The sequence below is a fragment of the Theropithecus gelada genome, chromosome 11, assembly GCF_003255815.1.
Source record: "Theropithecus gelada isolate Dixy chromosome 11, Tgel_1.0, whole genome shotgun sequence".
NCBI lineage: Eukaryota > Metazoa > Chordata > Mammalia > Primates > Cercopithecidae > Theropithecus > Theropithecus gelada.
The window spans coordinates 92,448,881-92,461,738 of NC_037679.1; the positions used below are offsets into that span (position 1 = coordinate 92,448,881).

The 12,858-nt window shown below is 48.9% G+C and overlaps 1 protein-coding gene across 1 annotated transcript; it reads right to left on the reverse strand.

Annotated features, from left to right (window-relative positions):
• Window positions 1-8,816: 8,816 nt before the first annotated feature.
• LOC112634979 (zinc finger protein 239-like) lies at window positions 8,817-10,161 on the reverse strand. Its single transcript, XM_025402860.1, has one exon. It carries the CDS (start codon window positions 9,960-9,962, stop codon window positions 8,817-8,819), a length of 1,146 nt encoding a protein of 381 aa, XP_025258645.1. The 5' UTR covers window positions 9,963-10,161.
• Between the last annotated feature and the right edge of the window lie 2,697 nt (window positions 10,162-12,858).

Consider the following 12,858-nt stretch of genomic DNA (forward strand, 5'->3'; position numbering starts at 1 on the left):
AATGTTTTAATTTCTTTTTAGGGGCAGGGTCTTGCTGTGGTGCCCAGGCTGCAGTGCAGTGATGTTATCATAGCTCACTGCAGCCTTGACCTCCTGGGCTCATGCAATCCTCCCGACTCAGCCTACTGAGTAGCTGGGACCACAGGAACTTGCAAACATGCTAGGCTAATTTTTTAATTTTTGGGGGGTGTGTGTGGGGGGTTGGTTCTCACTGTGTTGCCCAGGCTAGCCTCAAACTCCTGGCCTCAAGCAATCCTCCCTCCTCTGCCTCCCAAAGTGCTGGGATTATAGAGCTGAGCCACTGTGCCCGGCTGAGCCTCACTCCTTCTCATGGAAGACTTTTTGTCCGAGCACTGATAGACACTTGGTAACCCCATTATAGCGTGGGCACTGGGCTCTTATAAACAGGGGGCATCACATTCTCTCCTTGGTCACCAGGATGACATTTCTGGGTGCACACAAGAAATGTCAACTGTGCTGGGTGTGGTGGCTCATGCCTGTAGTCCCAGCTCCTTGGGAGGTTGAGGTGAGGGGATCGCTCGATCCCAGGAGTTTGGCATTAATTGGTGACCTCCCAGGAGCAGGGGACCACCAGATTGCCTAAGGAGAAGTGAACCGGCCCAGGTCAGACACGGAGCAGGTCAAAGCTTGCGAGCTGATCAGCAGTGGGATGACACCTGTGAAGAGCCACTGCCCTCCAGCCTGAGCCACACAGTCTCTACTGAAATTCAATTAATACAATTATGCTTCAATATAATATAATAATGTTAACTTGAACAGATTCTTCAACCACCCAGGAAAGGCTGACCTCACACTGCACGTGGATGGCGTGACAGTCCCGTATGCGGGGAGAGAGAGCTTGTCCTCGCAGCCACATTAACAGAAGCCAGAGACTGGGGCCAAGAAGAAAGACCCTGTGGGGTTGGGCTGGAAAGTCCTGGACGCCCAGCTCTTCACACCCACTCAGTGCGTGTGATCACAGCTGTAGGATCTAGAATAGATGCGCTTGGCAGATGGCCTCTGAAGGTGGTGAAATGGGGCTTCACGTGGCCAGCTGATATCTGCATGCAATAAGAAGCCAGGTGCTGCCACCGCCCTCCCCCTGTTTGTATCCAGGGGACGGGACTTCTTGTGGAGGTCCTGGTTAGTCTTTACTTCTGACCCCAAGCAGGCAGCTGGATCAAGTTGTCCTGAGAAGGTGATCCATTTCCCTAGTTGGGGGTGTGCAATGCTGAATGCAGCTATCCCAGACACATTTATTCCATATACACCCCCTTCCCCAAATTCCATAGAATGAATGAAGTCAGATTCCAACAAGGATGACTACAGCCCAGGGTGAAATAACTCTGGTCTCCCCTCTCTGTAGCTCCCCAAACTCTTTCTTTTATTTTATGTTTTATTTTTTATTTTTTCCTTCTTGAGACGGAGTCTTGCTCTGTCGCCCAGGCTGGAGTGCAGTGGTGTGATCTCGGCTCACTGCAACCTCCGCCTCCCAGGTTCAAGCGATTCTCCTGTCTCAGCCTCCCGGGTAGCTGGGATTACAGGCGTGCACCACCACGCCTGGCTAATTTTTGTATTGTTAGTATAAATGAGGTTTCGCTATATTGGTCTGGTTGGTCTCGAACAACTGACCTCAAGTGATCCACCTGTCTCGGCCTCCCAAAGTACTGGGATTACAGGCATGAGCTACCACACCTGGGCTTTGTTTTTCTTTTGAGACAGGGTTTTGCTCTGTCACCCAGGCTGGAGTGCAGTGGTGCAGTCATAGCTCATTACATCCTCAAAGTCCTGAGTTTAAGCAATCCGCTTGCCTCAGCCTCCCAGTGTGCTGGGATCTCAGGCATGAGCCACCGCACCTGGCCCAAAACCAAGCTTTCATATCCCAAGCACCGACCTTTATCAAGTCTAGCTAATCCTCTATCGTCTCCTAAGCGTCCCTCATGAGTGATCACTTCTGAGTCCTCCCAGATGGAGAGCTCACCCACTGGGGGCATATTTTTCCCATTGGAAAAGAGTGGTTATTGGAAATTTCCTCTTTTTTAGAAGAACAGGATTGGAGGTGCTGTCTGGGGTGTCCTCCTACCAAGCTGGCTATTGAAGGCCTCCTGGTGCTCAGGGAGCACGGACGACACTCGCCGTTGCTTCAGCTTCATCTTGAGGCCACACAGCGTCTCCGCCACCCAGGTCTCCTCAGGGGCGAGCTCCTTCTCTGGCTCCTCCTCAGATTGGTCTGACCACTCCCTCTTCCTTTTCCAGCAAAGGGACCTACGTGAGGGGCTGGGATCTACCCCAGGGGCTGAGTAAAGAAACCAGACCACCGTGTAATGCTTCTGCAACTGATCACCTTAGACCCCGACCCCTAACCACTCTCCATCCTCCCCAGCCTTGTAGACTGCTGGCTTCTCCAAGCCGTCTTTCTGACTTTGTCCTCTGTCAACCCCATGTGCCGCTCCTTCCCCTCCCCATTCTTTCGTTTCTCTGTCCTCAGAACACTTCCTCACGTCCTTCCCTGGTCCCTGGCTCTCTGAGTCCCTCCGTTTTTTGTTTGTTTGTTTGTTTGTTTCGAGACAGAATCTTGCTTTGTCTCCCAGGATGGAGTGTAGTGGTGCAATCTCAGCTCACTGCGACATCTGTCTTCTGGATTCCAGTTATTCTCCTGCCTCAGCCTCTCTGGTAGCTGGGATTACAGGTGCCTGCAATAATGCCCAGCTCAATTTTGTACTTTCAGTAGAGACAGGGTTTCACCTTGTTGGCCAGGCTGGTCTCAAACTCCTGGCCTCAAGTGATCCTCCTGCCTTGGCCTCCCAAAGTGCTGGGATTACAGGTGTGAGCCACAGAACCCAGCCTGAATTTCTCCAGACTGGAGTGCAACAGAGCGATCTTGACTCACTGCAACCTCTTCCTCCCAGACTCAAGCGATTCTCCTGTCTCAGCCTCCCGAGTAGCTGGGATTACAGGCACGCATCATTACCGCCCAGCTAATTTTTGTACTTTTAGTAGAGATGGGGTTTCACCATGTTGGCCAGGCTGGTCTTGAACTCCTGACCTCAGGTGATCTGCCTGCCTGGGCCTCCCAAAGTGTTGGGGTTACAGGTGTGAGCTACCATGCCTGGCCCCCTTCCTTCGTCTTAGTCAATCCTATCCCACCTCTTCTTCCTCCAGTCACCTCACCTGATGGTCCCGACACTTCATCATCCCCCACCTCCCAGAGGGGGTACCCTGAGGTGCTCACCTGGGGGCTCTCCTCCTTATGCTCGGCGAGCAGGATGGTCATGATTTTTCCCAAAATCTGTCCCATTCCATGGACAGAGTCTCTGTTCTGCCCAAGGCCTTTTTCTGGACTCTGCTAGGAGCCAGAAGAGTGTGTTATGAATTCTCGAGGCTGGGAGAAGTCAGGAGTGGAGAACAGCTCTGAGAAGATGCTGTTGTCCACTTCAGCTCCCAGGCACCCACGGAGTCCGGTCCTTCCAGTCAGGAAGGTTGGAATCTCTGATGTCATTGGCCATTCCAACCTGGCAACCAGTTTGAAGAAAAACACATGTAACTGCCAGGCTGATCTCTTGTCCCGGAGATGCTGAGTGAATGGTATCTCCTGCCACTGTCCCGATCTCAGACCACTGTCCATAAGCATCTTCAGGGTCTCCGCATCCCTCTGTTCCCTGTCCCAGCAGAGGCTGTGTTCTCTCCACTCAAAGCCTGAGGCATGGTGGGGTCTCCTCTTCTCTGTACATGCCCATTTCAGAGTCCAGTCTGGTGGGAGAGGGAACAGGGTGGGAAAGAAAACTAGGGTAAGCAGAAATGATGAAACCTTACAAGAGTGAGATGATCATGTACAAGAGATCCCAGGAACCTTGACTTGATGAAAAAGTCACATCAGAGCACCGAATTTGGCAGAGCTTTTCTGCCGAATGTTCACTGACATTCACTGTCCGAGATTCTATACTGGGGATACACATGTCCTCTGCCCTAAGGCATCTTTGAGTCCAAGAGACATTTTGAAGTCTGAAAATCACAGGAATCTGCCCATGAGCTCATACATATTTCCACTGGTGTCCCCAATTTCAGGGAGTCCATGGATCACCTAAAGCCAGCCCCTCCAGTACGGCTAAGAAACTCTAGTCTATATAGCACGTTTTATATTATATGTATTGCTCTGAACTCAGAAATTTCCCTACCATTTATGGATTCTATGAATAAAATATCACATGTACAAAAAGACTAAGTTGAAAAATCTCAGCTGTACACAGTGGCTCGTGCTTGTAATTCCATCTCTTTGGGTGGCCAAGGGAGGAAGATTGCCTGAGGCCAGCAGTTCAAGACCAGCATAGGCAACATAGCAAGACCCCATCTCTAAAAAAACAAAACCAAACTAAATTAGCCAGGTGTGGTGGCTGGCACCTGTGTTCCAACAACTTGGGAGACTGAGGTGGCAGGAGGATTGCTTGAGCCCCAGAGTTAGAAGCTGCAGTGAGCTATGATCTTATCACCGCACTCCAGTCTGGGCAACCCAGCATGACTCTGTGTCAAAACAATTTTTTTTTCTTTTTTTTTTTTTTTGAGACGGAGTCTCGCTCTGTCGCCCAGGCTGGAGTGCAGTGACCGGATCTCAGCTCACTGCAAGCTCCGCCTCCCGGGTTTACGCCATTCTCCTGCCTCAGCCTCCCGAGTAGCTGGGACTACAGGCGCCCGCCACTTCGCCCGGCTATTTTTTTGTATTTTTTAGTAGAGACGGGGTTTCACCATGTTAGCCAGGATGGTCTCGATCTCCTGACCTTGTGATCCGCCCGTCTCGGCCTCCCAAAGTGCTGGGATTACAGGCTTGAGCCACCGTGCCCGGCCGTCAAAACAATTTTTTAATAAAATATATAAGAGTTGTATGACATTCAGAGACCACCCAAAGAACCTGTGGGGTCTCGCTCTGTCGTCCAGGCTGGAGTGTAGGGGTGCAATCTCAGCTCACTGCAACCTCTACCTCTCAGGTTTGAGCCATTCTCCTGCCTCCGCCTCCCAAGTGGCTGGGACTACAGGCATGCGCCACCACATCTGGCTAATTTTTAGATTTTTAGTAGAGACAGGTTTCACCATGTGGCCAGGCTGGTCTCGAACTCCTAACCTCAAGTGATCTGACCACTTCAGCCTCCCAGAGTGCTGGGATTACAGATGTGAGCCATCACACCTGGCCAAGGTCTTATTAATACAATTTTTGCCAAGACCAATGTCCTGAAGTGTTTTCCCTGTGTTTTCTTCTAGTAATGTCATAGCTTTGGGTCTTACATTTAAGACTTAAATTCATTTTGAGTTTATTTTTGTATATGATGAGAAATAGGGATCAAGTTTCATCCTTCTGTTTATGGATACCCAGTTTTCCTACTATTTATTGAAGAGACTGTCCTTTCCCCAATGAATGTTCTTGGTGCCTTTGTCAAAAATGCATCCACTGGCCAGGCACAGTGGCTCATGCCTATAATCTTATCACTTTGGAATGGTGAAGTAGGTGGACTGCTAGAGCCAGTAGTTTGAGACCAGGCTGGGCACCGTGGTGAAACTCTGTTTCTACAAAAAAATACACACACACGTGTGCACGTGCACACACACACAAATGTGGGGAAAAGGAAGAGAGATCAGCCTGTTACTGTGTCTATATAGAAAGAAGTAGACATAAGAGATTCCATTTTGTTCTGTATTTGAGATGCTGTTAATCTGTGACCCTACCCCCAACCTTGTCCTTGCAAGAGACATGTGTTGCGGTGACTCAAGGTTTAATGGATTTTGGGCTGTGCAGGATGTGTCTTTGTTAAACAAATGCCTGAAGGTAGCTTGCTGGTTAAAAGTTATCACCATTCTCTTAATCTCAACTACCCAGAGACACGTACACGGCCAAAGGTCGCAGGGACCTCTGCCTAGGAAAGCTAGGTATTGTCCAAGGTTTATCCCCATGTGATAGGATGAAACAATGTTGCTAAAAGGTTTATCTCAAGGCACAGGATTTTCCTTTGAACTTATTCATATCACAGAGGTTTTTGTTCTTATGTCTTACTGCTAATTTCCTCCCTAAAAATGATCCTATTGTCCTGCCACTCCCCTGTCTTTAAGATGGTAAAGATAATTATCAATAAATACTAAGGGAACTCAGAGACCGGTGCCGGCGTGGGTCCTCTGTAAGCTGAGCGCCGGTCCCCTGGGCCCCCGCTTTTCTTTCTCTATACTTTGTCTCTGTGTCTTATTTCTTTTCTCAAGTCTCTCGTTCCACCTTACGAGAAACACCCACAGGTGTGGAGGGGCAGGCCACCCCTTCAACAAATAGCTTGGTGTGATGGTACATGCCTGTGGTCCTAGCTACTTGGGAGGCTGAGGTGGGAGAATCACCTGAGCCTGAGGAGGTCAAGGCTACAGAGAGCTGAGACTGTACCACTGCACTCCAGCCTGGGTAAGAGTGAGATCCCATCTCAAAAAAAAAAGACTTCACTGTAGATGTACGGATTTATTTCTGGGTTCTCTGTTCTGTTTCATTGGTCTTTGTATCTGTTTTTATGCCAGTGCCATGAGGCTTTAATTCCTGTAGCTTTGTAGTATATTTTGAAGTCATTTAGTGTGATGCCTTCAGCTTTGTTCTTGCTCAGGACTGCTTTGGCTATTTGGGGTTTTTTGTGGTTCTATATGAATTGTAGGATTGTTTTTGCTATTTCTGTGAAGAATTGGTATTTTGATAGGGATTGTATTGAATCTGTAGATTGCTTTTGGTAGTCTGATCATTTTCACAGTATGAATTCTTGCAATCCATCAGCATAAGGTATCTTTCCGTTTTTCTGTGTGTCCTCTTCAATTTATTTCACCAGTGTTTTATAGTTTCCCTTACAGAGACCTTCTCCTCCTTGGTTAAATTTACTCGTAGGTATTTTTTTATAGCTACTGTAAATGGGATTGCTTTCTCCATTTATTTTTCAGCTAGTTCACTGTCAATATACAGAAGTAATGTTGATTTTTGTCTGTTGATTTTTATATCCTGCAACTTTACTAAATGTATCAGTTCTAAAAGTTTTTTAGAGTCAGGCATGATGGCTCACACCTGTAATCCCAGCACTTTGGGAGGCCGAGGTGGACACATCACAAGGTCAGGAGTTCGAGACCATCCTTGCCAACATGGTAAAACCTCATCTCTACTAAAAATACAATAATTAGCTGGGCATGGTGGCACGTGCTTGTAATCCCAGCTACTCAGGAGGCTGAGGCAGGAGAATCACTGGAACCCAGGAGTCACAGGTTGCAGTGAGCTGAGACTGTGCCATTGCACTCCAGCCTGGGTGACAGAGGGAGACTCCATCTCAAAAAAAAAAAGTTTTTTAGTGGAGCTTTTAGGATTTTCTATATATAAGACCATGTTGTCTTAAAACAGGGATGATTTGACGGCTCTTCTCTAGTTTGAATTCCCTTTATTTCTTTCTCTTGACTAACTGCTCCGTCTAGGACTACAGACCTCCGTCTAGTACTATTGAATAAGAGTGGTGAGGGTGGGCATTTATATGTTGTCCCAGTTCCAAGAGAAGAAACTTTAAGCTTTTCCCTATTCAGTGTGATGTTAGCTGTGGATTTGTTACATGTGGCCTTTATTGAGTTGACATACATTCCTTCTATGCCTACTTTTTTCAGAGTTTTGTCATAAAGCAATGTTGAATTTCCTCAAATGCTTTCTCCTCATCTCTTGAGATGATTACATGGTTTTTGTCCTTTGTTCAGTTGATGGGATGCATCACATTTATTGATTTGCAAATGTTGAACCATCCTTGTATCTCTGGGATAAATCCCACTTGATCATGGTGAAGGATCTTTTTAATGTGCTGCTGGATTTGGTTTGCTAGTATTTTGTTAAGGATCTTTGCATCTATGTTCATCAGGGATACTGGTCTGTAGTTTTCTTTCTGTGTTGTGTTCTTGTCTGGTTTTCATATTAGGGTAATGCTGGCCTTGTAGAAAGACTTTGGAGGAATCCCTTCCCCTTTAATTTTCTGGAAGAGTCTGAGAAGAATTTGCATTGGTGCGTCTTTAAATATCTGGTAGAATTCAGCGGTGAATCTGTGGTTCTTCTTTGACAGTTTTTTTTTTTTTTTAGTTTCTCTCTTTCTGCGCAGGCTGGAGTGCATTTGCATGATCTTGGCTCACTGCAAGCTCCACCTCCCAGGTTCAAGTGATTCTTCTACCTCAGCCTCCCGAATAGCTGGGATTATAGGTGCGTGCCACCACGTCTAATTTTGTCTTTTATTTTTTTTGTTTTGTTTGTTTTTTGAGACAGAGTCTCGCTCTGTCGCCCGGACTGGAGTGCAGTGGTGCAACTTCAGTGGTGATTTCCGAGATTTTGGTGCACCTGTCATCCAAGCAGCCTACACTGTACCCAATGTGTAGTCTTTTATCCACTCCCATCCCAATCTTGCCTCCGAGTCCCCAGAGTCCATTGTATTTTTTTTTTTTTTTTTTTTTTTGAGACAGAGTCTCGCTCTGTCGCCAGGCTGGAGTGCAGTGGCGCGAACTCGGCTCACTGTAACCTCCACCTCCAGGGTTCAAGCGATTCTCCTGCCTCAGCCTCCACAGTAGCTGGGATTACAGGCGCCTGCCACACTGCCCGGCTAATTTTTTGTACTTTTAGGAGAGCTGAGCTTTCACCATATTGGCCAGGCTGGTCTTGAACTCCTGACCTCAGGTGATCCACCCGCCTCAGTGTCCCAAAGTGGTGGGATTACAGGCATGAGCCACCACGCCAGGTTGACCATGCTTTTCTTAAGCCACCAAAGTGGTAGAATGTCATCCCGATATGGGACCTCTGCCTAGGGGGGCGTCGGGTTTCGATTGAGGGCTGTCTCCCTGGGGATGTCCTTCCTAGAGGCTCGGCGACCTCGTGCTGTGACTCTGTGATGACCCCGCGGCCTCTTCACCCGTGCAGCTTCTCCCTCGTGTGGATCTGGTGATGGCGGATGAGGTTCGCCTTCTGGGAGAAGGTCTTCCCGCAGTCGGAGCACTGGTACGGTTTCCCCCCATGTGGGTCCGCCTGTGCGGCAGGAGGCAGGAGTTCTGGGAGAAGGTCTTTCCGCAGTCGGAGCACTGGTATGGTTTCCTCCCAATGTGGGTCCGCCTGTGCGGCAGGAGGTAGGAGTTCTAGGAGGCGGCGTTCCCGCACTCGGCGCAGCCATGGGGCTTCCCCTGGTGTGAGTCCTCCGATGCAGGATGAGGTAGGACTTCTGGAAAAAGGCCTTTCCGCAGTCGCCGCAGCCGTACCGCTTCTCCCCCGTGTGGATTCTGGCGTGGATGAGGAGACAAGATTTCCGGGAGAAGGACGGCCCGCATTCCCTGTAGCCGTAGGGCTTCTCCCCTGTGTGGATTCTGGCGTTAATGAGGAGGCACGATTTCCGGGAGAAGGACCGCCCGCATTCCCTGCAGCCGTAGGGCTTCACCCCCGTGTGGGAGCGACGGTGCTCGATGAGGCGCGACTTGTGGGAGAAGGTTTTCTCGCACTCGGAACACCTGTAAGGCTTTGCTCCCGCGTGAACTGTCCCTGGGACACAGAGGCCTGCCCTCTGGAAGATTGTTTTACCCCTTCTGCCGTCTCTACCGGGTTTCTCCTTTGTTTGAGTTCCCTGTTTGTCGGGGCAAACTTTCTCCCTGGAACCACGCCCCCGTTCACTGCACGCAAAGGATCTCTCCCCCGTGTGGACCCCGTGATGCACCATGAGGGCCGATCTGCAGAAGGCTTTCCCACACTTGGTGCATGCGTGGGGTTTCTCACTACTGGCTCCTTGAGCTGCAGGAAATCCCTCGTCACAGCTTAAAGCACTTCCACACTGGTGACGTCCGCGTGCATTCGCTCCTAAAGGTGGAGTTTCAAGTTTCGAATAGAGGAACAAGTTTCCACCGCCGTCGCACTCAAATCTCCTCCTCGCCAGGTAGGCGTTAGGAGTGAAGTCCAGGTTACACATCAGACTCTTTCCACACAAGTCACCTGTGTGGACCTGCTGTTTTGATGGAACGAGGTTTGGGCTCTGATGGAGTTTTTTTCCTAGTTCATTACATTCATGAAGCTCATTTCGGGTCCAGTCTTTCTTGTCTAGGAACGTATGGCTCAAACGTTGGTCTTGGTGTTTCTGTTGGCTATCTGGCTGGGTAAAAACTTGCCAAACTTCTAGAAAAAAATAACACAAACTATTTTTTTTTTTTTTTTTTAGACGGAGTCTCACTCGGTTGCCCAGGCTGGAGTGTACTGGCGTGATCTTGGCTCACTGCAACTTCTGCCTCCCAGGTTCAAGTGATTCTCCTGCCTCAGCTTCCAGAGTAGCTGGGATTACAGGTGTCGGCCACCATGCCCAGTTAATTTTTGTATTTTTAGTGGAGACAGGGTTTTACCATGTTGGCCAGGCTGGTCTTGAACTCCTGACCTCAGGTGATCTGCTGGCTTCGGCCTCCCAAAATGCAGGGATTACAGGCGTGAGCCACCATGCCTGGCCATAAATTTGTTAATCTTGGAGTATTGTATCACAAAAGTATTGAGGAAAAGCTTGAAGGGAGGATTCATTTTGTGGTTTCAAGTCTAATTGCCTGTAATCGGAGCTGCTCAGGAAGCTGCGGTGGGAAGATTGTTTGAGCCTGGCAGGTTGAAGCTGTAGTGAGCCATGATCACACCGCTGCACTCCAGCCTGGGTGATGGAGGGAAACTCTGTCCCAGAAAGTAGTAAAACCAAGTGCCCGGTCCCTCCCTTGAGGCCCAGGTTACACGAGGCCTTCACTATCCACACTTCCTATGTTCTCCTGACCTATGCTCCCTTTCATTCCGTATACCAACTGGATTTTCTCAAAGCATGAGGTCCTTTTTGTTGTTGTTGAGATGGAGCCTCACTCTGTCGCCAGGCTGGAGTGCAGTGGTGCAATCTCAGCTCACTGCAACCTCAGCCTCCTGGGTTCAGGCGATTCTCCTGCCTCAGCCTCCCAAGTAGCTGGGATTACAGGCACCCGCCACCATGCCTGGCTAATTTTTTGTATTTTTAGTAGAGACAGGGTTTCACCGTGTTGGTTAGACTGGTCTCGAACTCCTGGCCTCAGGTGATCCACCCACCTCGACATTCCAAAGTGCTAGGATCACAGGCGTGAGCCACCACGAGGTCTTTATTGTTAAAGGAATTATCTTAGAGCTAGCAGCATTTTCTGCAGTGACTTATCCTCACATGGACCTATGGATCTTTATGATGTCCAACAGAAGAATACTAGAGTCCACACAAGCCATCCTGGCCTCAGAGTCAGACTCCCTGCTGTCTCCTGATGCCTGTATTACCACTTTGTTTTTGTTTTGGGGACAGGGTCTCACTCCGTCATGCAGGCTGGAGAATGGGGGTGCAATCATGGCTCACTGCGGCCTCAAACTCCCTTGCTCCAGCGATCCTCCCACCTCAGCCTCCCAAGTAGCTGGGACTACAGGTGCATGCCACCACATCCAGCTAGTTTTTAAAACTGTTTTTGTAGCTATGGGGATCTCACTATGTTGCCCAGGCTTGTCTTGAGCTTCTGGCCTCAGGCGATCCTCCTGTCTTGGCCTCCCAATTAGCTGGGATTATAAAAATTAGCCAGGCACGGTGGCTCATGCCTAGTTTCTTTTTTTGTAGAGATGTAGTTTTGCTATGTTACCGGGCTAGTCTCGAACTCCTGGCCTCAAGCAATTCTTTTGCCTCAGCCTCTCCAAATGCTGAGATTACAGGCATGAGCCACCACACCTGGTGTATCTTCATTTACATTTTAAACCAAAGACGCTACCTGCTGCCTCACCTCTGAGGCTCATGTCCGACTCAAGGGAGTCACTCCTCTGTTTAGAAGTTCCCGGCTGTGTGCAGTGGCTCACGCCTGTAATCCCAGCACTTTGGGAAGCCAAGGTGGGCAGATCACCTGGGGTCAAGAGTCTAAGACTCAACCTGGTCAACATGGTGAAACCCCATCTCTACTAAAAATACAAAATTAGCCAGGCATGGTGGCGCATGCCTATAATCCCAGTTACTTGGGCGACTAAGGCAGGAGGACTGCTTGATCCCGGGAGGCGGAGGTTGCAGTGAGCCACGACTGTACCACTGCACTCCAGCCTGGGCTACAGAGAAAGACTCGCTCTCAAAAAAAAAAAAAGTTCATGGCCAGGTGCAGGGGCTCACGCCTGTAATCCCAGCACTTTGGGAGGCCGAGGCAGGCGGATCATCTGAGGTCGGGAGTTCAAGAGCAGCCTGACCAACATAGAGAAACCCCATCTCTACTAAAAATAAAAAAAATTAGTCAGGCATGGTGGCACATGCCTGTAATGCCAGCTACTAGGGAGGCTGAGGCAGGAGAATCACTTGAACCTGGGAGGCAGAGGTTGTGGTGAGCCGAGATCACACCATTGCACTCTAGCCTGGGCAACAAGAGCAAAATTCCGTCTCAGAAAAAAAAAAAGAAAAAAGTTCCTGAGCTGAACTGCTGAATTTCTGAGAGGTGAAGACCACCTGTTCATCTCCATCAGATTTCTAGCGTGAGACCCAGCCAAGGGTATTTTTAAAGTTCCCCAAGTAATTTCGGTGTGGATCATCAATTAATTAGCAGTGTCCTGAACAAATGTTTGACAAAGAATCCTTGTCCTGATCCAAAGAGTGATTAAAGGAGTGTCCCCCAGAGCTTCTTGAAGAAACATGGACAAATGAAATAATAGCTCTTCTCCCCATGGGGTTATACTGAGTACAGCCCATTAGGCAGAATGGAGCCATATTACACGGTCTTGAAAGAAGAATGTAAAAGTCATATAGAAGGTCATATACCAGGCTGGTAGAGTAACCAGATGCATGAAGTAGACAAAGCTGACATTAACCT

Bases quoted from the DNA above. Each gene is read 5' to 3' on its own strand.
- LOC112634979 (XM_025402860.1), bottom strand. From the start codon at position 9,962: ATGTGTAACCTGGACTTCACTCCTAACGCCTACCTGGCGAGGAGGAGA.